Source organism: Conger conger, chromosome 5 (assembly GCF_963514075.1).
Source record: "Conger conger chromosome 5, fConCon1.1, whole genome shotgun sequence".
Taxonomy (NCBI): domain Eukaryota; kingdom Metazoa; phylum Chordata; class Actinopteri; order Anguilliformes; family Congridae; genus Conger; species Conger conger.
Window position 1 is genome coordinate 24,734,304 of NC_083764.1, and position 23,173 is coordinate 24,757,476.

At 42.6% G+C, this 23,173-nt stretch overlaps 2 protein-coding genes across 5 annotated transcripts in view; one reads left to right on the forward strand and one right to left on the reverse strand.

Moving 5' to 3' along the window:
* LOC133129601 (disheveled-associated activator of morphogenesis 1-like) overlaps window positions 1–9,792 on the forward strand; it is a 67,412-nt gene extending 57,620 nt beyond the window's left edge. For all 3 annotated transcript variants that reach the window (XM_061243795.1, XM_061243797.1, XM_061243796.1), the window contains exons 20-26: window positions 1,365–1,453; window positions 2,488–2,656; window positions 2,941–3,048; window positions 4,193–4,253; window positions 4,925–5,056; window positions 6,871–7,041; window positions 8,319–9,792. In XM_061243795.1, the coding sequence (XP_061099779.1) occupies window positions 1,365–1,453; window positions 2,488–2,656; window positions 2,941–3,048; window positions 4,193–4,253; window positions 4,925–5,056; window positions 6,871–7,041; window positions 8,319–8,528 (940 nt within the window). In that variant the 3' untranslated portion in view covers window positions 8,529–9,792. The remainder of the gene's footprint in view (window positions 1–1,364; window positions 1,454–2,487; window positions 2,657–2,940; window positions 3,049–4,192; window positions 4,254–4,924; window positions 5,057–6,870; window positions 7,042–8,318) is intronic.
* Window positions 9,793–10,242: 450 nt separating this feature from the next.
* Window positions 10,243–22,829, reverse strand: LOC133128505 (trans-L-3-hydroxyproline dehydratase). 2 transcript variants are annotated; one of them, XM_061242092.1, is made up of 6 exons: window positions 22,655–22,829; window positions 21,718–22,216; window positions 16,387–16,556; window positions 14,352–14,474; window positions 12,656–12,793; window positions 10,243–12,572 (listed from the first exon to the last, which is right to left on the reverse strand). In XM_061242092.1, exons 2-6 carry the CDS (start codon window positions 22,211–22,213, stop codon window positions 12,447–12,449), a joined length of 1,053 nt encoding a protein of 350 aa, XP_061098076.1. In that variant the 5' UTR covers window positions 22,214–22,216; window positions 22,655–22,829; the 3' UTR covers window positions 10,243–12,446. The 2 variants fall into 2 exon arrangements, with proteins under 2 accessions (XP_061098076.1, XP_061098075.1); XM_061242091.1 differs by having other exon boundaries at window positions 21,718–22,219.
* Between the last annotated feature and the right edge of the window lie 344 nt (window positions 22,830–23,173).

The following is a 23,173-nucleotide window of genomic DNA, read 5'->3' on the forward strand; positions in this document are numbered from 1 at the left end:
TCTTCAAACTCTACCATAGTCCCCCCTCCTGATTTACCCCGCCCCCCCTTCTGATACCCCTATCCCTGTCTAACCCCCCCCCCCCCCCAAAAAAAAAAAAAAAAAAAAAAAGCACTTCTGATGACGACTATATGTTTAGAACAGCAGTCCAGGTGTATTTTTCTAGTTCTGCATGTGATGCTTTGACTTGTGGTAGAACCTATGCACTTGTAAGTCGCTTTGGATTAAAAGCGTCTGCCAAATGAATAAAATGTAAAATGTAAAATGTAAGGTCTTGTGCCTCATTCTTCACTTTGTAGAGACATTGCATGTCTTATTCAATAAATTATAATACATTACTTATTGTGCCATTGTTGGAAAGTCCAGTTAACCCATTTAGAAGTATAAGATATGGCATTTGTTGTTATATAGACTGCCAAATAAAGTAAAGGTCATAAAAACATAAATTAATGTATTTACAGAAACACTTGAATATAGGTATTAAAAAAACCTTCATACAGCTGTAGTATTGTTGAGGTATTATGGGTAACTACCTTTCAGGTGGACATCAGTGTCATGTGCAACCCTTTGGTTGGCTGCCACCATGTCTGTTAAACATCAGAACTAAAAGGTTGTAAGTTCAATTTCAGGGGGCTACTGGCATTGTGGCCTTGAGCAAGGTGGCTAACTGGACCTCTTTCAGTAAATACTTGCCTTGTATTACATGACTGCAGGACAGTAAGAAATGTCAGTCACCCTAAATACAGGGAAATTAATGACAAAGTGTAAACGGACATTTTGCACCCTGTAAGATGAACTGAACAACTTTAATGTGAGCAGTTTAAAATGAAAGCAAAAAAAAAAAAAGGGGGGGGGGGTGAATTTTACAACTTGTTGACGTTGTCGACTTGACCGTTTCACAAAATGTCAACGTCAATGTGCAGGTGTTTCAAGTGTAACAACAAGTTTTCAGGTGACCCTTGAGCTACAGCTGCCAGCTGCCAGCAACCAAGTAACAGTGCTCTCTAAATGAGACTCTTATTCTTAATAGCAATAGCTGTTGCGAGGGGAATTGAAGTCCCTGACCAGGGCCTCTGAAGTCTTTTTGGGTCTTTAAGAACAAAGCAGGCAGAACAGCCTTTGAATCCTCTCCCAAATGTAAACACTGAACCGTTTAGCCATTTAGCCAATAAGAATCTCTCAGTGCATGTAGCTTTTCCTCATGTTAATCAGCCCTGTCTTGTTCTAAACGGGTTAGTCTTTCTACTATTTTTTCCCCCAAACAGAGCGAGTCTGGATTCGGCTCATTGAATCACAGCTTCTTTTCATGACTGTGCATTTGTGTGCCTCAATTGATCGTTTTACATTCCTCTCCCTCTCCATAGAATCAGCCACTACCAGCAGAGGTTGCAGTCACTCTACTTCAAAAAGAAGTTTGCTGAGAGGATTGCGGAAATCAAACCAAAAGTGGAAGGTTGGTGTTTCAGAAAAGGTCACACTTTGCCGAGTCTTCTGGTGAAAATAAAATAATGTGGTGCTGACTGGAATCCGTGTTGGAATGGTGACTGAGATGTCTGTGGTAAATGGCTACCTACTATAGCCACATTAAAACCCTGCCCTCTTGGCTTTCAAAAATAAAATGAACAAATATAGAAATATAAACTGAAAAGACAGCTGTAGCTGAATGGAAACAAGCAATTATCATTTTCTATTATTTCAACATATAAACGTGTTATTTTAGATTTTAGATGTAGGATATTCATTTGAATTCCAAACTGTAAAAAGCAGATAAACATTCTTATTATCCAGGAAATTTTTGGAGACCACCTAAGGAAAGCCTTTGCAAAGTTAGGCGATAAATGCTTGATAGATAGCCAAACTCTGGATTCCTGATTTTTCTTGAGATCTATTGCGGGTGACATTTTATTACTTTTGAGGGAGCAACTGGGCTCAGAAGTATAGAATATAAACGATAAATGTGAATTCAGTTTTCTTATGCATATTCAATCCCCTGGGGTGGTGCAGAATAAGCAGTATGTACTTGCTTTATTGTTTTCCCTCTGTAAATTTTTCATGCATTTTCTTCTTCTGAAGAGCTTTGGACTCCCAAGTTTAAAAAGCACTCAAAGTAGAGTGATGATTGTAGTAGAATTATCAATATTTGTATTGTTGTTATTCATGGTGGTAATAGTAGTAGTAGTAGTAGTAGTAGTAGTAGTAGTAGTAGTATTAAATAGTATTAATAGTATTATTTGTATTAGTAGCTGTAGTCGCAGTAGTAATAGCAGTAGTAGTATTATAAGTAGCAGTAATAGTAGTAATAGCAGTAGTAGTAGTAGCAGTAGTAATGGTAGTATTATTAGTAGCAGTAATAGTATCAGTATTAGTAGTAGTAGTAGTAATGGCAGTAGCACAACATTCTTTAGAGGAACATGCTTCGAAACAGGGAGGAACTTTGGGTGTTGGTGCAGAATGGAGATTTATAGATGCTGATGTTTCTCCTCCCAGCTCTGACTAAGGCCTCTAAGGAGGTCCTGCAGAGCCGGAACCTGAAACAGCTGCTGGAGGTGGTGCTGGCTTTCGGAAACTACATGAACAGAGGCCAGAGAGGCAATGCCTACGGCTTCAAGGTGTCCTCACTCAACAAGATCGCCGACACCAAGTCCAGCATCGACAAGTAAGAGGAATCCCAGACCATCAGTTAAACCCTCTGGTTTCAGGGAGGTTCAGGGAGCAGGGATACATTGCATGGCTTTTATTTAGGAAACTTGTAATTTATGACCATTTTCAGAAAAAATATTATCTGCTGTATCGTCATGTAGTATATTTAAGTTGAGCTTGAATTTTTATTGAGTAACGTCTGCAGAAATTTTGTATTGTATAAGTATACTACACAAGGTCCATAGTCCTGAAAAGTCTTACAAGTTTGGGAATGTCCAATAAGACGTTTGGTGTTTGCAGAAACATCACTCTCTTGCACTACCTGATAACCATCTTGGAGCAGAAGTATTCCAAGGTCATACTGTTCCAGGACGACCTGCAGAACGTTCCAGAGGCCGCAAAAGTCAAGTGAGTCGAGTCATTCAGTGATCCCCCCAGTAGATAGTGCTTTGTGCTGATGGTGCAGTACAGTGGAATGCTTCTTACATGATGTGCAGAGAAAACCCCTTGGGTAAAAATGACCACCAAGGCATCCTAAGCAGAACCATGACCATTATCCTCAGAACTTCACCCTTTCTCCATCACCAAACGATTAATCCAATTATGTCTTCTCATTGTACTGCATTTGTATATATTAGCTATGTTTAAATGCATTGATATTTTTGTGAATACATCAAAGGGCAACATTTTTGTCAACTATTGCATACACCTGCAGATGCCAACCAGATGTACACAGGGCTGCGTTAAACCAATTGGAAACTTGGGCTGCAGCCCAGGGCCTCCTCAGGATCGTTTTTCATCAATCATAGGCTTGAGTCTAATGTAAATCACCGAACAATAAATACATGTTTGGGTGGTATATAATATATATAAAATAATAATAATTGTGTGCTGACTGGAATATGTGGCTCTGATGGAGGCTAATGATTGCTAGCAGTGCCGACTGCCAAATCCCAATGTGACTTTGTAAAGCTCATGCTCGAAATCTGAGTTTATCGCTGTCTTGGGGCCGCACGTTTGTCAGCCCAGGGCCTCCAAAGCCTTAATGCAGGCCTGCATATACAGATAGACCGACAGAAAGCAGTTTTACTGTTAATAACCGTTACACATCACTGTACAACTTCTATCAGTGGACAAAATGTACAGGCTTTTCTGTTTGGAAGCTTGATGACTTTGTGGCCATTTAAAAAATAAATAAATAAATAAATAAGTAACCACCAGGGTCATTAAAGTGACCAAAACTGGACTGGCTGTTCGCTCTCTCATGTTCTGAACACACCCGGCTAAGAACCACACCTAAGATTGATGACTCAAAGTAATGAATCATTTTCATGGCACTCGTTTGGGTAAGGACTAATTTCTGTACCAGGGTATTATATTATGAAGCTGCCCTGGTTACACTTGGAAGACTAATAATATCCATAGACACGACAGAACTGAAATTCACCCAACACTGGTTAATTCAGGTATGTATGTGCAAAGAATTTAGGTGTGTTGTGACGTTTGAGAGTGGTGCCTGACCTTTACTTTCTCCCCTCCTCTCCCCCCCCAGTATGACAGAGCTGGAGAAGGAGATTGGTAGCCTACGCAGCGGCCTGAAGAACGTGGAGAATGTGAGTCAAATTTCCCTGAAAAAGACTCCCTCAACCTCCTATTCTGGTCTCGATGACTGTACATTCCAGGGAATCTTGATCATCTCCTGATCATTGTTCAGAATACAGTCTGGTTGTATTCACGTATGGGAAAGTGACACAGCGTGAGGTTTTCTATGTAAAAGCTATGGCCACGTGCCCAGTTTTTATTCTTCCATTTTTTTATTCTTATGTTTTTTTCCCTTTTAACGCAAGTTGTATCAAAAATTATGTATAAGAATTTAACAAATATAGCATTTGTTGTTTGGGTCTATTGATAAAATAAGTGTCAAGAATGCAGTTTGAACAGTGTCAGGAATGAACGCTCCCTGGAATGGCATATTTAAATAGAGTGGCTGTGATGAAATAAGGCTGATTATTGATAATGACACCAAAGAGATCTAAATCTCTTTCCCTGTCTTTTACCGTTATGTCCCTTCTCATTTGTCTTTTTGTGGTCTCTCTCTCTCTGACTTATTCATCATTCCCCTTACTCATGCTTATCTTTCTGATTTATCTTGTTGACTATTGCCCTTGCCCTCTTGCTGTCTATCTCTTTCTCTCTTACTGTCTTTCTCCCCACTTTCCTCTCATTCTCTCTCTCCCTCTCTCTGTCTTTCTCTCACTCTCCATCTCTCCCTTCCTCCTTCCAGGAGCTGGAGTTCCAGCAGAAGCGACCTCAGGAGCCGGGAGATAAGTTTGTGTCTGTGGTGAGTCAGTTCATCACCGTGGCCAGCTTCAGCTTCTCTGACGTGGAGGACTCTCTCCAGGAAGCCAAAGAGCTGGTGAGCATGAAGTTCTGGAGCTTTCCGCCCTAATACTAGCACCCTCGCCGTCCTATTGACTGGTTCCAACACACCTCCGTCACAATGGAGTTCTCAGGAACACCCATAGTAGTGCCCAACACATGATCTAAAACTGCAAATGTCTGGTTTGCGCTCGACCTAGCCCAACAGTCATGCCATGGTCGAAATCACTGAGATCACATTTTCCCCCATTCTGAGCGTTGATGTGAACATTAACTGAAGCTCCTGTCCCACATTTCATTACATTATTGGCATTTGGCAGACACTCTTTTCCAGAGCGACGTACAGTTGATTAGACTAAGCAGGAGACAATCCTCCCCTGGAGCAATGCTGGGTTAAGGGCCTTGCTGAAGGGCCCAATGGCTCAAACCACCAGCCTTGCCTCTCCCAGTCATTTACTTTAACCACTACGCTACAGGCCGCCCCTATCTGCATGAGCGTATGCATTGCATAAAATCATGCTGCTACACGATTGGCTGATTAGATAAGTTTAGGTGTACAGGTGTTCCTAATAAAGAGCTCAATGAGGGTATACTTCTTCACACAAAATAGGCCTATCAAGAACAAATTTGATTAGATCCAAGGGTGTTGGATCTAATACGCCTTTACCCCACTCTGCCCTTTTATATTTTTGTCCGAGTGGCATAACACATTTTAGTACCCTGTGAGTGAGTGAATTATGGCTTGAGTTAAGTGCCTTTTCCGACTGGGCCAATTGGGAGCCTTGCGTCCAAAAGGAAAATAATTCAAAGGGGAGATGACCACCTTTATTTTCCTCTGCTAGCAGGTCATGCTTCCTGCGGGAGGATTACTTAACATTGCAGTTCAATGCTAGGAACAATATTTTCCCATTCTTGGCCAGTTGGATTAGTTTTTTGCAGCAATATATATACACATAGTACATGTACACAGGCCTACATGCAATATACACAAGTCTGCTACAAACAAAATAACATATACATCACCTTACATTTAGGTATTTAGCAGATATTTATTGTTTTATTTTTTAACATACAATTATTAATACATTGTATAGTGGATATTTTACTTCAGTGGTTTAGGTTAAGTTCCTTGCTCAACACTGCAAAAAAAAAAAAAGTTCAACTGTGAGGCAATAATCTGCAGACATATGAAGATATTATTTCTTGTTTTAAGAATTCAACATTTCTGAAATGTTTTTTTTTTTTTGCTTAAATAACTTTTAGAACATCTGTTTCAACACCCAGGACTTTGCTATTGCAATTATCCAGTATCCAATTTTGGGCAGACAAAGGCATGGGTACATTCATGAATAAAACTAATGTAAACAACAGGCTCTGATGCTCCTTAATTTGGGGACAGTGTGGACTTTTGCCCCCAGACAACAATACCCTCCATGCATTTTGGCCTAGATATGCGTTAATTAGGTTTGAATGAGCCTAACTTCTGTTACAAATAATGTGTTGTCAAAGATAGTCTTACTGTAACAGAGAGGTGCAAGCAAAAGGACTCAGTTTGGATGGTGTCTGGATTTAGTTGATCACACCAGGGCAACATTGGCTCAGGAGGTAAGAGCCGTTATCTGACAGTCGGAGGGTTGCCCCCACCCTGGGTGTGTCGAAGTGTCCCTGAGCAAGACACCTAATCCCCAAAAGCTCCAGGCGAGCTGGTTGGTGCCTTGCCTGGCAGCTAATCGCCGTTGGTGTGTGAGTGTGTGTATGAATAAGAATGAATGAAAATCATCAATTGTACTGCGATTTGGATAAAGGCGCTGTATGAATGCCAACCATTTACCATTTACCCCCTGCCCACAGTTTCAGAAGGCACTGAGGCACTTCGGAGAGGATGCTGGGAAGATGCAGCCAGATGAGTTCTTCGGCATTTTCGACCAGTTTCTGCAGTCCTTCGCCGATGCCAAACTGGAGAACGAGAACATAAGGAGGCGCAAGGAGGAGGAAGAGCGTCGGGCACGGATGGAGGCTCAGGTTAGTATGCACGTACACTTCAAACTCAAACGGGTAGAACCGAGCTCATCCTTAAACGCCTGGGTGTCCACTGGATACTCTATCCCATTTCATACTGCAGACAGGACCTCAAAAGTTGAGCACAAGGCTTGCACATGTTAGACAGGTAAAGATCTCTGAAATTTCTCCACAATAAAATGATTCTTAAAGCCATTCCATGATATTCTCCATAAATTTCCCCCCAAAAAAGCTCAGTTAATGAACTCCAGTAGTCCTCTCCACTATGAAGATCTATGGTCACTTGCAGAACCAGACATCTGCATTACATCACCTGGACAGTGCCAAATTTGTCCAAGGCAAAGCATATATCATTTGACATCACTGTGAATTGGATGTCCATAACGGCGTTATTGTCCCTGATCGATTTGTCGTACTTCGAGAGCTGTGTTTCGCCTCAAGCACTAATCGGTAAAGAGTAACAGGAGACTGAAATGAAACTAAATGCTATGCATGTGCGAGAAATCCTTTTTCACATGCGTAATTCACTCCCGTTTGTCCTGTGAAGACGTGAACTTAGCCTAAAGTGTGGGTAGTAAATCAGTAACTGCTATACCTCAACCAGTGAATTTCATTCCCCCCCTCACGGTCAGCACAACACCACAACAGTTTATATGTAGAGTGCATTCAAGGTTGACTGAACCCCTAGGCACTATGGAAAAAATAAGATGTACAGAACACCCAGTCGCTGTATCAATAGCAATGGAGAAAATGTGCAGGACCCATTACAACTCAAAAAAATTAGTTCAATTTTATAATTATTTTTATTATCTTACTGGTCCATGGAAACATGTATTGAGCAGGTATGGTGTCACCCTTCATCCATCCATCACAAACTTATTTCGGTTAGCAGCACTAGCATTCACTTCATTGATTCTGACAGTTTCCATGTGTGTATCCCAGGCCATATGTTCTGGCAAACAGCATTTACAGAACGCAGACCATATGCTGGTCTGGTTTTTCAGACCTGGGTCAAATTGTTCTGGATTCAGGTAGTGAATCAGGCTTGAGCGACCTTGCCTGGTGCAACTGAGCCAACTAAGAGGACCAGAAGGTGGGCTTTCCACTTTTTGAGAGTATTTCATAGGTTCCAATACACCAGAGCTCAGTAAAGGATAGGAAAGTATTTTAATCTGAAACAATTACATATTTGACACAGGTCTGTTGGTTATGGTTATGTATGTAAGCCTCGAGACAGCAGCAGCTTGTCAGTAAATGATGGTGTGTTTTTATCTCCTCAGCTGAAAGAACAGAGGGAGAAAGAACGCAAAGCTCGCAAGGCTCGGGAGAATGGCGAGGAGGATGGCGAGTTTGACGACCTGGTGTCGGCTCTACGCTCGGGGGAGGTGTTCGACAAGGACCTGTCCAAGATGAAACGCAACCGGAAACGCATCACCAACCAGGCCATGGAGACCGCCAGGGAGCGGCCAATCACCAAGCTCAACTTCTGAGACCACTGGAGACCCCCGGGATCCACCCACCCACCAGAGGGACCCAGGGCTACAGCAGACCTCCTTGTGATGCTCACCACCCCAATCCTCTCCTCCATCATCTTAACCCCCTCCAGAACTGAAATGGAACTGAAAAAATGAAATGAACAGGCTGTTAATGTTACTCTCTGGTGCAGAAGCACAAGAATGTTTTTTTGTTTGTTTTTGTCTGTCTGGAAACAGATGACCAAAAATGTTTTTAAAAAAATGTAGTAGTTCCATTCCATGAAGCATGGACGCTAAAGCAAGAGAGCAGTCTCCTGTGGGTTTTCAGTGCCCCTTGCCGGTTGCCAAAAGAACTTATTTAAATGTTATTGATGGTGATTTGTTGGTCAGTGGATGTAATGGTGTAACACAATGGTGCTGGCGCACCGAACGGTTGATATTTTAGGACCAGTGGCCTTGGGTCATGTGACCAGGTCATGTGATGACCCCGCTTTCCCCCTCCGGGGGAGCGTGTATATGGCGCTTCCATTCACCCGAGGGTGTTCATAACTACAGGGAACCCAGCACAAGACTCCACCCCCATCCCCTGCTAAAAAAGATTCCCCGTGCTTCTACCCAGAGTAGATGAACTGAAGTGAAGCCCCCCACCAGTCTGGAGCTGTAAGAGGGAAGCACAGAGCCTGTGTTTCACCAGGCAGTGCTGAATGCTACCTGCTAACATTTAAAACATTCCATGCCGTCACAAATGACAAGGAAAACGTGAAGGATGGCCACAACCATGTAGTGGCTAAAAAACGAATGAATTGTATTTCTATGGTCATTGTAGTTAAAATCAGCAGCTGCAGTAAAACATTTATTTTATGTTTTTTTTTTTTTTTTTTTTTTTTTTTTAACGATTCCCAGATTATTTCTGTGAACTTTTTTTTTTTTTTTCTTTCCAGTGGACTTTGCAATCTTACTTTACCACAGGACCCGGTGGACATTGTATAGTGTGTTAAAACAAGCACTGTTTTGCTAATTTGAAGGTATATTAATAGTTATGGTGCACTGACATGGGTTACCGGCAGGCCAGGTGCATCACCCTTGAAACACTGTGGTTATCCGCTCTTAATTCTTCTATGCATCCGAATAAAACTTGTTCCGTCTTGTAGCTCAACAAACTCAGTATTACAGGAGAAATCAAACCTATTTAAGCATCGATGGCATCATGACTCATCCCACCAAACAGCACTTCCTCTCAAACCGGTGTTCTCTTGAATAAAAGATTTTTCTCAGCCCAGATTGACTGTGACATTTTCCTTTACATACAGGTTTCCAATGACCTTGTCTTATTCAAAAGAGATACTGCAAATTGCTCCGTATTCTTATGTAAATAACCGTAATGTAGTTATTTGCTGATGCTCATCTGAAATTGTGGGGAAGAAGCACCATCTAGAGGCCGATCTGCATAATAATTGTAGAGGACATGGAAAGTTACAGCATGATCAGTTCACTGTGCTTGGACAGGTAGCCTAAATCTTTTTTTATGCACCCAAGCCATCAGTTTAATGTTCTTAACTATGCGTATGTGGCCCGTAGAAAAAAAAAAAAAAAAAAAATATATATATATATATATATATATATATATAATTATTTTTTATTCATTTTTTTCCAAAACACATGAACACATTTCTTTTCACTTGATACACAAAATTATTGCTGGGATATCTAAAGTATAGACCAACACTGGTCACATGTGCATTAAGGTTTTTATTGCATGTTGTAATTTAACCAATAGACAAGCACCAATATGAGGCACCACCTGGAATGGACATTCTTCAGGATCACTCTGTAACAACATAGTAACTCTTAAATCTTTAATTTGATTACATCAAAGTATTATATATGTGCTGCATTAAGGCAAGAGCATGTTTGTCTTGTTGGACACTCAGCTACTCAATATAAATGACCAACAACGGAGCACATGTATCCTTCCATCTTCCATTGGTTGAAGGTGGTAGCTCTACCTTCAGGTGTGCAGATAACTTCATAGAAAATGTCTCGTCCCAGCACATGTATTTCGAATACTCATGATACCTTGTGTAAATAAGACCGGTTCAGAGTTGCTGTAAGGTGTATTTCTTCATTCTGAAGGAGGTAGGCTACTGACTCAGGCTTCAAGTCTTTACGCTAAGCTAACACGTTATGCTAACATGGTTATCGAGCCAGAGAATGTGCAAAAATGAAAATGAAATCGAACATCTCAAGTCTAGGTAAGTTGGGGGAAAAAGGTATATTTCCCAAAATGTTGGCGTTTTCTTTTAAACTCTGCAAAACCCCATCATAGGTCATAGGTTGAAATACATGTTGGTCCTGCTGGGCTTTGCACAAACAAATTCAGCTTCTGCAATATAACTGATATAGTGCCCTACATAATGATTGACAACCTCAATATGAAGAAGAAATTCATAAAATGTTTTCTATGTGTAGCAGTATGAGAATTACAGTATAATCTTGTAATAATCATTACAAAGAATTGCTAGTTTGTATTCTGAAAAGGGCATCACAATTGATACCCCTGCATTTAGTATTTTGTCAACCCTCCCTTTGCCAAGACATCCTGTGATCCAGCCATCATTAATGAGACAAGAGACCATTCCTCCATGCGGAATCTCTCCTGATCCATCGTAGTCCTGGGTAATCCCTTGTGGACCTTACTATTCAGCTCATCCCACATACTTTCAATGGGGTGTATGGTTTAGGTTTAGAACTGGGATAGCCATTGTAGAAACTTGATTCAGTGGTCAGTTAAGCTTTTTGTGGATTTGGAGGAATACTTCAGACCAAATTAGTCTCCTGACAGAAGCTGCCAGATTTTGGAGTATTCCAGGTTATTTCCTGCAAAGAGAATTCTGAGGCAGTCACCACCTCCACAAAATTGACCAGTGTCAGCATAAAAAAACATTAATACAAACGTTGTTCTTGATGGATTTATATTATTTGTAACTGCAATGACGCCATTACTCCAATATGGTGCTGTATTGTAATCACCACATTGCACCAGGGAAGGTGCTAGAGAAGAAATCCACAGCACTGAATCTTCACTGCGCTTAGACAGGTAGCCTAAATCTTTTTCTTTTGCACCCAATCACGTCCAGTATTCACAAAAAAGTAATCAGTTTAATGTTTTCAACTTTGGCCTGTGTAATAACCAATTTCTGTAAGGAGCAGTCAGTACCATCATCATCTGATCATTACTGGCTGTTAAAGAAGTACAATTCACATTACTATCGAGATGTGATAAATATGGCAGCCTACCTCCATTAGTGTACCAGTGCGTGTGTTACTGGGTGAATGAGAAGCATCAACTGTCAAGTACTTTGGATGAAAATGCTATATAAATGCAGTCCAGTTACCATTAGATCAAGCTACTAGAGAACGTTTGACATTATTTCTTTCTTTTTAGCTTGTCTTTACCAAGGGTGCCAACAATTCCTGAGGGCACTGTATACATACTCAACCATACAATCGCTCTTTCTACTGTAGTTGTGGACATCTGCAAAGACAGATGGCTGTAAGATGAAATAAGCTGGAAACAAAGCACATACAGAGCTTTCATGCCGGATTTTGAACTTTCCACATGGCATAAATTCAATGGATTCAATGAATTTTCAATGATTTACAAATATATGTGAATACCACAATTTTAGCAAGTCATTTATCACATCTGAATTGACCAAACTGACCGAAGAAAATTCAGCTTTCCATTTTGGAAATGTAAATCAAAATGAAGTCATGTTGAACTAATCCACAATCACGGTGTTTGTAGTAAAGGGAAAATGCCGATTAAAGATATTCTCCCATCGCTTTAGATGATTCCGTTTGTTTGTCATACATTAAAAAATATCCAATGCCCTTTTTTCTCTCTCTAGAATGTATGTTACCACACCGCTTTCACTTAAGGAGGAAACCGCAGCTTAGATTGTCATCACTTTCCTGGACCAGGCTTGAAGTCCCAGTGTAATGAGCATGGCCAGCCACCTCGACAACAACCGCCTTAAAGTCGCCGCACCTGCTTTCCTGAGACAGACAAGTGAAGAGGTGAGTCAGAGGGGAACAGGCTGAATTTCTGGACTCAGTTGGAGTTCCGGACGGGCTGTTACCTGCACTGCTTTGCCGGTGAAGAGAGAGCCTGTGGCCCCACTCTGAAATGCTCTGGACTGACCGAGCTGAATCAGACCTTTGTGGTATTGCAAGGCGATGCGGGCAGTCACTCCAGAGCCTGTGGGGCTTCGGTCAACCTACCCGGCAGAAGATGATTTTATTATTTTCAGGCGAGACATATGACACAAGCACTCATAAATTATCAAAAGACCAATACATTTTTACCTTTTTGTTGCATTCAATAACTTTTGTAAGTAACTGTTAAGCGATTACTGCGCTATGCTTCAAATTTAGCACCATTCCTGCTTATTAATTGAATGTTCAAATCGAATGGCCTGGTTGTTCTTGTGATATGCATTTCATATATATTCCCATGACAGCCATTTGCCGTGCCCTTGATAAATCTGCCCTATAATTAAATAAGAAACAGTGTACTCATGAATTCCAGCCACTAATGGCGAGTCTAACACATTAGAAAAAAATCACTCTGTCCGTCAAATAAAAGTGCAGTAAGAGCAAGACACCATGGAATGAAAGTTTAGTTTCAGTTTCATTTTGGCCTGTTAACAGAAGGGATGCTTGCTCTCTCACTCTGAGGAAGGCTTATGGCCCAAAGCTTCAGGGTTCCATTTGTTTGTTGTCCCAAATGAACAGCTGAAAGAGAATTAGTCTGTGTGCCTCAATTCCACTGCACTTCTCTCACAAAACAATGCAGCCATAGCGTATAATAGCACTTATGTATAGTTATTGTAGTATTCGGGATATTGTAGTTGGCAACCGTGGTATGCTAGTTGGTAAGTTTTAGTTGTATCTATGTGATCACGCTAAGACTTGGAACTGTACTTTCCTCTAGGGTCCTTGTCCCTGGCTTTGATTTGCACTTTATTGGACGTCGCTCTGGATAAAAGCGTCTGCTAAATGACTGTAATGTAATGTAATGAACAGAGAGCACCTCTGCGACATGTTCAAATATACATATTAAGGTGAGAGTATGTGGGGCTGTCGACCAGGCACTCAACCCATACACAAATGCCCCAATTCTCTGTTTCAATAAACTGGGTAAGAAATACACGAGAATAGAGGACACAGTCTGCTCGCTTTTGAACAAAAATAAATACACATTTAGTAACTGCCACGTTTGCTACAAGCATCTTCTTCCTAATATAGTGTCTGTATCAGGAGAGTTGAATGAATAGCCAGATCAGAACCTGAATACTTTGTTGCTCATCTCACATGACAGATGTCCTTGCCTTCAGATTCCCTCTCTTCCATCAGTCATTGGCATTATATTCAGTTAATGCTCATGACAAGGGAGATGTCACGGAGTGGATTACAGCAGAAATATGTATTTCCTGAGAGGCGGATTATGGGATGAAAGGAGTATTCTCTGTTGGGAAAATCATATACATACTGTACGTGTATATTCCCAGGGAAATCATTCTGGGATAGGGAAAAGTCCCAGTTAAGATGGACTGTTGGAAGAAAACCGTATTCCCAGTTGGAGAATTGCAGATATATACGCTCCCAGTGAGGGAAATCTTCTGGAGATACAAACTTTCACAGGCAGAAGGGGATTTTAGGAAGAAACCAGTATTCCCATTTTAGGGGATACACTACAAACATTCACATATAGAGTGGGATTATATGAAGAAACCCGTATTCCCATTTTGTTGATATTGTGAGGATGAGTCTGACCTGAGCATCGGCAAACACACACACGTTGGCGGTTGGCTCCTCTGAGAATGCGTCCTTTCCGTCGGTGAGGATTGTGCCATACAGGAATGCCAGGTCAGGGCTGTCAGGATGGTGGAGTTGAACCTGAGATTGGAGAAGCACTGTCACATCCCAACCAGATTTTATTGTCAGAAGAACCCGATCAGAACCACTTGCAGACACAAGAATGTAAGAAATGACAGGCTTTAATCGTTCTACAGAAGCAGGTCAGTGCATGGCAAACAGGACAATACGGGAAAAGCAGTTTCGTAAATGAGTCCAAGTAAAGGGTCAGAGTCCAAGCAACCAGGGTACTGTATAGCAGGCAGGTAGGAATCAAAAAGACAGGCGGAGGTTGAAGCCGGGTAGTCAATCAGGGAAGGGCAGGAGAACAGGAGGGCTGAAGGGCAGGAGACGGGTAAGGAAAGCAGGAGGGCCGGACAGAGACGGGACTCAGAAACAGGAACTCGGGAGACAGGTAAAGAGCATGCAGGAACAACCGCTGGCAAGTATGAGGACACAAGCACAAATGCAGGGCACAAGACGATCTGGCAACAAACAAGGAAATATGTGAGGACACACACACATCAGGTACGGGGCATGGACATGTAACGGGAAAACATGAAACGGGAAAACATGAGACGGAATGTTATCACCATGAATACATAGAAACGAAGAAAAAGACAGACACAAACAATGGGACTGGAACACAAGACGTGACATTCTATCCCATTTACCGGCATAGCAACTCCTTTGAGCGTGGTTTATGCACATGCTTTGACACATCCTGGAGTTACAGATGCATCACCCCTCTGAGCTGCCCATTCTACATCCTTGCATGCAGTCATTCTACTTAACCAGCTGGTTTTATACCTCAACTGTTACCTGCTCAACCTATTGGATTTGATTGATAGAGTTCTTATTACATTTCTGTTACAGTATATTCATTCTGTCTTAACAATTTGCCAAGCAGCGGAGGATGGGTTCTCCCTCTATAGCCAGGTTCCTCCCGAGGGAGTTTCTTCTTGCCACAGTCTGAGGTTTTTTTTTCGTCTCCCCACTGGGAAGATCTTTTACCTCATGTGCTTGCTATCTGTGGGTTCACGCCAGGGATTTCCCCCTTATCCCCATGTCTATTACTCTGTAAAGCATATTTGTGGCAATGTTCTGTGAAAAGCACTATAAAATTTTTTTTTGATTGATCCTATTAATATTCAAAAACTGTTAATTGGCCATTCCTGTAGTAGTTCTTATTAAAATATTTCAGACAGGCGCATACTACACATTCGTGAGGGCTGAGATAATCTTCCCCCTTTCACTGTGAAGCAGTGAAATTAACAAAATTACAATTTGTTATTTTATGAACATGCTTATTTTTCAAGGAGTGTACGTGCTCCTAAGTTGAAAAATTTAGGAGCACATCAATGCACCCCAATTAGTAAATGTACTCCTAAATTATTCTTCCAGTTAGTACACATTAATTTTCAAGAGCAAATGCTCCTAAAATGGGGGCACTGTAGAGCCATGTATGGCCTTCATGTCAGAAGCCAATATGCATGAAATATCTGCTAACTGGACACAAAGGACTAATTCCAATAGCTTATTCTTCTCCTCTTTTTTCTTTTCTTTGCTCCTTTTTCTACTCCCATCTCCATCCATTGGAAGAGCCTAGAAAATGAAGATGGGGAAATCGAGAAAATGTAAATTAGGCAAATGGAATGTCCTTGCTCCTTCAAACGTCAGTTCGAAGCCATGTCAGTTACAGGCAGATGCGTGGGAGGTGGATCCACAGGTTGATCACGTTTATGAAAAAAATACTTCTGCAAAGATCTTCTTTCCTTGTTCAAAGGCAAGATTGGGAGTTCCTAATTTCTACTTCTAGCTCCTCGAAAGAATACGTAACGGGTTGGAATGTCCTTAAAGACCTTGATCAATTTCCGGGTAAGAAGCAAGGAAAAAGAAAGAAAAATAAGCGTTTGGAGTGAGCTCAGTGTCTGAAGAAAGAATCCTCCTCTACCTGGGACTTGATGGCGTTGGTCACCGCAGTGGCGATGTCAACAAGGTCCCTGGTCCTCGACGTCCTCACGTCCAGCCCGAACCTCTCAGCACTGACAAAGGCGTAGTATGCTCCCCCGTAACTTATGTCCACCGCCACGTCCCCGTGTCCCGGAATAGCAACCATAACATCTGAAAGGAAAGTAGTGATGGGTGAACAAACCCCATAGTCAGCGAAGTTACTGGGAGAATGGTTTCGGGTAGATTAGGGGCAAATCATAAATGCAAAAAAAATAATTTGAGAAATGTGTTGAAGGAATACTCAAAATTGTCGTAAGGAAAAAAAATTTCAAAGGCACATTTCTATATTAAAATGCCGATTGTGAAATAGGACCACTAATAGTTTGCAGTTCCTTTGCATCTTCAACTGGGTGTGACCACAATACATTATATGCTCTTTTGGTACATGGAAGACTTTTTATTGGTCCTCATGAGCCAGTTATAGAAAGTATATTGTGTGCATTATTGTTCTGCAGTGGGTTGGTTGCATTTTCTCCTGGATTAGTTAAGTATTATTTGTTTGCCTGCTGATTCTAAATTCAGTTTAGTTGTCATTTTAGTGTTCTGTTGTGTACTTGTTTGTTTGTTAGCTATTACAAGTGGTGTTTATTTAGATTCAGTGAAACTGGGTTAGGTGTTTGTTTCTCTCAGGTAAGCTAGGCTATTAAGTTAGGCTATTGTTTTACTGGCTGGCAGGCCACAGCTTTTGTTGTAGGAGGAGCCAATACTTTGCACCCTGCTCAGGCTATTAGTACTGGCACACCTGAACTCACTTCAGTGTGCATTATTGTTCTGCAGTGGGTTGGTTGCATTTTCTGTATTCGGCGTCAGTGTTACTTAAGCAGTTGTGTAGCGCACCAGCGGCAGCCTCGGCTACTTGCCTCGGCGTACGAAGTCGCAGGTGTACAAAGTCGGGGGTGTCTATCTACGGGTGTCCATCCAGGCTGTCAGAGAGCCTGATGATTGATTTTGTTTTTGCTGCCTGCCCTCATTCCACTGTGTAGTATTCCTCTTGTCCTCCCTAGTTCCCTCCATGTGTTTCCTTCCCATCCCTGTCCTCTCTCCTCTCCCCAGGTCCCAGTCAGGTAGGAGGTTCGCCTCCCGCCAACATGGGCAGAATATCTCTAACCTCATCTTTCCTCCCAGATCCCCTGGTATTGATCTCTGTGTGGCTGGTGGCCTCTGGAACTGCCAGTCCGCCGTCCAGAAAGCAGACTTCATATCTGCCTATGCCTCCCACCTCAACCTTGACTTTCTTGCTTTAACTGAAACGTGGCTCTCACCTGAGAACACGGCCACCCCGGCTGCCCTTTCCTCTGCCTTCTCCTTCTCCCACACACCCAGATCCTCTGGCAGAGGAGGTGGCACAGGTCTCCTAATCTCATCCTCATGGAGATCTAGTGTCTTCTCCTCATCCCTCTCCTTCTCCTCTTTTGAATTTCATGCGGTTTCTGTTACTCTGCCGTGCAAACTGTTTGTTATTGTTGTTTATCGCCCCCCGGGTCCTCTGGGAAACTTTTTGGATGAGATGGACATCCTCCTCAGCTCCTCACCTGTCAATGACACCCCCCTGATCCTCCTGGGTGACTTCAACCTCAACTCAGAGTCCACCCAGTCTACCTTTCTCTCCCTCCTCTCTTCTTTTGACCTTACCCTCACTCTTTCCCCTCCCACCCACAAAGCAGGCAACCTTCTTGACCTCATCTTCACAAGGAGCTGCACAACAACCAACCTCTCTGTAACACCACTCCATATATCTGACCACTCCTTCATCTCTTTCTCTCTTCCACTCTCCTCTAACACCCATCCATCTCTCCCACCATCCACTGTCACCTGTCGACGGAACCTACGCCACCTGTCTTCCTCCACCCTCTCATCTACAATCCTCTCCTCCCTACCATCTGCGGAGTCTTTCTCTCGACTGTCTACCGATGATGCGGCTACAACTCTCATGTCCTCCCTCTCATCTTCCTTTGACTCTCTGTGTCCCCTCACCACCAAACTAGCTCGGGCCTCCCCCCCCAGTCCTTGGCTTTCTGATGCTCTACGAGCTGTCCGAACCGAACTGCGGGCGGCGGAGAGAAAATGGAAAAGGTCCTGTCTCCCCAGTGATATGGCTTCCTTCCATGCCCTCTTATCATCTTTCCATTCCTCTGTCTCTCTAGCTAAATCCTCCTTCTTTCACTCGAAAATTAACGCGGCCGCCTCTAATCCCCGCAAACTGTTTTCAACTTTCTCCTCCCTTCTGGCCCCCCCTCCCCCCCCACCCCCCTCATCACTCACACCTGATGACTTTGTCTCCTTCTTTGAAAAGAAGGTCGATGCTATTCGCAATTCCTTCTCCCAACCCTCCACCCCTGCTGACCCTCCTACCCTCCCCAACTCCCTAACCTCCTTTTCTCCCCTCTCTGACGCCGACAGACTGAAACTCCTTACTTCCCACCGCCCGACCACCTGTCCTCTTGACCCCATCCCCTCTCCCCTCCTACAATCTATATCTGAGGACATTCTCCCTTTTCTCTCCTCTCTAATCAACACCTCCCTCTCTTCCGGCACCATGCCCTCTTCCCTGAAGAGGGCCAGAGTCACTCCCCTCCTCAAAAAACCTACTCTTGATCCCTCTGCCCTGAACAACTACCGGCCTGTCTCTCTTCTTCCTTTTCTCGCTAAAACCCTGGAACGGGCGGTCTGCTCCCAACTGTCCACTTATCTTCTCCACAACAATCTCCATGACCCCAACCAGTCTGGCTTCAAGAGTGGCCACTCCACTGAAACCGCCCTGCTCGCGGTCACTGAGGCACTCCACTCTGCTAAAGCAAAATCCCTCTCCTCTGTCCTCATCTTCCTCGACCTGTCAGCCGCCTTCGATACAGTCAACCATGAGATTCTGCTCTCATCGCTGTCTGGGATGGGTGTCACAGGTTCTGCACTCGCTTGTTTTTCCTCCTACCTCTCTGGTCGCTCCTACCAGGTGACTTGGAGGGGCGCACTCTCCGACCCTCAACCCCTACGAACTGGAGTCCCGCAGGGCTCGGTTCTTGGGCCTCTTCTCGCTATACACCATGTCCCTTGGTTCTGTTATCTCTTCCCACGGCTTCTCTTATCACTCCTACGCTGATGACACCCAACTCTTCATTTCCTTCCCCCCCGACACCCAAATCACCACACAGATCTCTGCCTGCTTGGCTGATATCTCTGCGTGGATGACTTCCCATCACCTGAAGCTCAACCTTGCCAAAACTGAGCTTCTCTACATCCCTGCTAAGTCCTCTCCGTCAATCGACCTCTCACTGACTGTGGAGGACTTTGTAGTTTCCTCCTCCCGTACGGCAAAGAATCTTGGGGTGACTCTTGATAACTGCCTCTCCCTGGCTCCACAAGTATCCTCCACTGCAAGAACCTGCAGGTTCTTTCTGTATAATATACGCCGCATCCGTCATCTCCTGACGGAGAAAGCCACCCAGCTCCTAGTCCAGGCGCTCGTCATTTCCCGCCTGGATTACTGCAACTCCCTCCTAGCCGGTCTCCCAGTGTGCGCCATCAAGCCCCTCCAGCTGGTCCAGAATGCTGCAGCCCGCTTGATCACCAGTCAGCCCAGGTCGGCTCATGTCACCCCGCTTCTCATTGGCCTCCACTGGCTTCCTATTGCCGCACGCATCCGATTCAAGGCCCTAGTGTTGGCATTTCAGGCTGCTAAGGGGACTGCCCCACATTACATACAATCCCTGATCACTCCCTACTCCCCAGCTAGACCACTCCGGTCTGCCAGCTCTGGTCGCCTTACGGTTCCCTCTCTACGGGCACCTGGCGGTCGAGCTGAACGTTCACGCCTGTTTTCCGTTCTGGTTCCTCAGTGGTGGAATGACTTGCCTACCACTGTCAGGACAGCAGAATCCCTCCCCCTATTTCGACGCAGACTCAAAACACACCTCTTCAAACTCTACCTTAGTCCTCCCTCCTGATTTACCCCGCCCCCCCCTTCTGATACCCCTATCCCTGTCTAACCCGCCCCCCCCCCCAAAAAAAAATAAAAATAAATAAATAAATAAATAAATAAATAAATAAATAAATAAATTGCACTTATGATGACGACTATATGTTTAGAACAGCAGTCCAGGTGTATTTTCCTAGTTCTGGATGTGATGCTTTGACTTGTGGTAGAACCTATGCACTTGTAAGTCGCTTTGGATTAAAAGCGTCTGCCAAATGACTAAAATGTAAAATGTAAAATGTAAATGTAAATGTATATAGTAGCTCCACCAAGCAAGTGGTTTATGAAGGCAGACTTTCACAGTATCACAGAGCACCCACGGATGTCACAAGCTTCTCCACTGAGTACACATACAGCCTCACATGGGCCTACAACCATGCCATTATAAATCATGGCCCACTGATTAGTCTGGCAAAAATAGACCAGTATAGTATGATTTACAGTATGATAAAAGAATATTATCATACTGTTGCTCAGTTTTTCTTATAAATTAACTGCATGTCTTACTTAGATTACTTAATGCTGTCTTTTTTAAATAAATAAATTCAGATAAAATGTTCTTTAAAAACATTTACGATATGTTAATTGCATTGTAAGGCACAATGACATTGTACATTATATACCTAAAAGCAATAAAAATCATAAATATGTCATTCTGGACAGCAGATGATACTGTGAGGTAACACAAAAGAAATCTTATTCTATGTGACATAATTGTTATATGGTATGACAAAGAATTTGTTTGACCTTTAATCAGCCAAATGTTTGGGCTGCCTATAAAAATCTGTAGTGTACCAGTGAGTAAAAAGGGGTAAAAAACACATTTTAACAGAGACTTTTACCACAGCTTGGGGGTCATACAGAAGCTTGATGCCATTGTTTATTTAATAACAAAATAAAAATGCTTTATGAATTTGGTCCAGATTTTCTGTTATCCAGGATGACATTGGATGAAATTCCAGTGCTGGGACAAAGGGCTTTAAAGCCAAAAAAAATCTACAGAATTTCATCATTCTTGGATATTATTATATATATTTTTTTTTACTATTTTCGTAGCATTTTTGCATTCAGCATTTCGGTGTTGACAATTATCCATACAACAATTTGACAACTATTTGTAATAGTTTGTTAAATGTCTAATTCTCTCAATAGTTTTTCATATAATTTCATTCTATATGAAGGATAGAATTGTTTTTTCATTTATTTTTAATTATTTAATTTATTTAATTGTTTATTTTTTATATCATGTTTGATGTCAAAATAACCCGTCACATCATTGATCCACATACCTAAGGCACATACCTGTTCGAAAAGCAAACGCAGGCACACTATGGAACCTCACGCATCCCGTTTTCCCGTTAGAGTATTTGACAAAAGCCTTCACCAGTCCACAGGGGCAATGAATGTTCACCTGCGTCTCGGGTGAAACGGGCGATTTCACAAGGCCGTAGTCCACCGCAAACCGACCAAGCGCGATCACAGCATGGCCACACATGGTGCTGTAGCCCTGGTTGTGCATAAAGAGCACCCCCAGGTCGGCTTCGTCAATCTCGCTCTGCACGATCAAGGCGCCATACATGTCATAATGACCCCTTGGCTCGAACATGAGTATTTTTCTGAGGTGGTCCAGTTTCTCCCTGACGTAGCGCCGTTTGGCGAGGACACTGTCACCCATCACCTCCGGATACCCACTCAGGATGATCCGCAGCGGTTCTCCCCCCGTATGCATGTCGACCACTGACAAGACAGGGCCTTCGTGGGGCGGAAACTTCGTCGCGTGACTCGCGTCCATTGCCATTACCTGCTGAAATCAAACCGATTGATTACAGGTTATAACTAAGCAGTTAGCGAAGAACACGTCAATATCCGACACTAAGTTTATTTTAAACATTGAAAAATGTGTCGGTTACAACACAAGCAAAACTTTCATGTAACCAGTAAGTTAAAAGCAGAATTCTAACATTCTGACCTGCAACGACCAATGTGAAACTAAACCCATTAAATACACAGTGCAAAAGTCCATTATCAGAAAATACAATGTAACTGAATATAGACTGCGGGTCGTACAACTTAAAAACTGAAATCAAGATTTCGCTGGTAATAGCTTATTTCACTGCCTCATAAAAATATAGCCTACCACGCATCTTGTTGCAAAGATGCAAGCAAGCGTCGTCTATTGTAACGTTAGGAGCAAATGTGAGTAATTCGTGCAGGAATGCATGTCAAATTGTTTACTTACTCTCGTATCTTTCGCCAAGTTCGAAAGATAGCAGGAATATATTTGAAGTTCTGAAGATCACTAGAGCAATTAATTCGTTATTAAAAGAGTACTTAACACTAGTTAATCAACATTGTTACTCCAAATAACACTAACCACAGAGAAACAACCATGAACGTCTTGTTTTCCTCTATTGAAGTTTGGAAGTCTGAACGCCCATCAGGCACACTGCTGCCACCTAAAGTACGGATGGTCAAACTAAAAACTCAAATCCTGGTGAGGGTAAAAAATATACGTCTATTTATATTATTTAAATAAATGTTGTCACACAGGGGAGTCAAATGTATATTTGTAGCCTACTGCTTTTACTGTCACATTTTGAGAGAGAAGATGGTCAACCAATGAAGGATCTATATTGTTGTATGCGGAGTTGCCAGAAGGGGGAAGTGTATACCAACTATTAATTCCACTGAGAGACTGCAGGTGACTGCGTTTACAAATATTGCATGCATGGCCAAGATATTCAGTCAAATTGAATTT

Coding starts and splice junctions, on each gene's coding strand:
- LOC133128505 (XM_061242092.1), bottom strand. CDS start 22,213: ATGGCAATGGACGCGAGTCACGCGACGAAGTTTCCGCCCCACGAAGGC. Junction 12,794..14,351: donor GTGTGTTTGCCGATGCTCAG/GTCAGACTCATC, acceptor TCTGCCGGGTAG/GTTGACCGAAGCCCCACAGG. Junction 12,573..12,655: donor TCACCGGCAAAGCAGTGCAG/GTAACAGCCCGT, acceptor TGTCTGTCTCAG/GAAAGCAGGTGCGGCGACTT.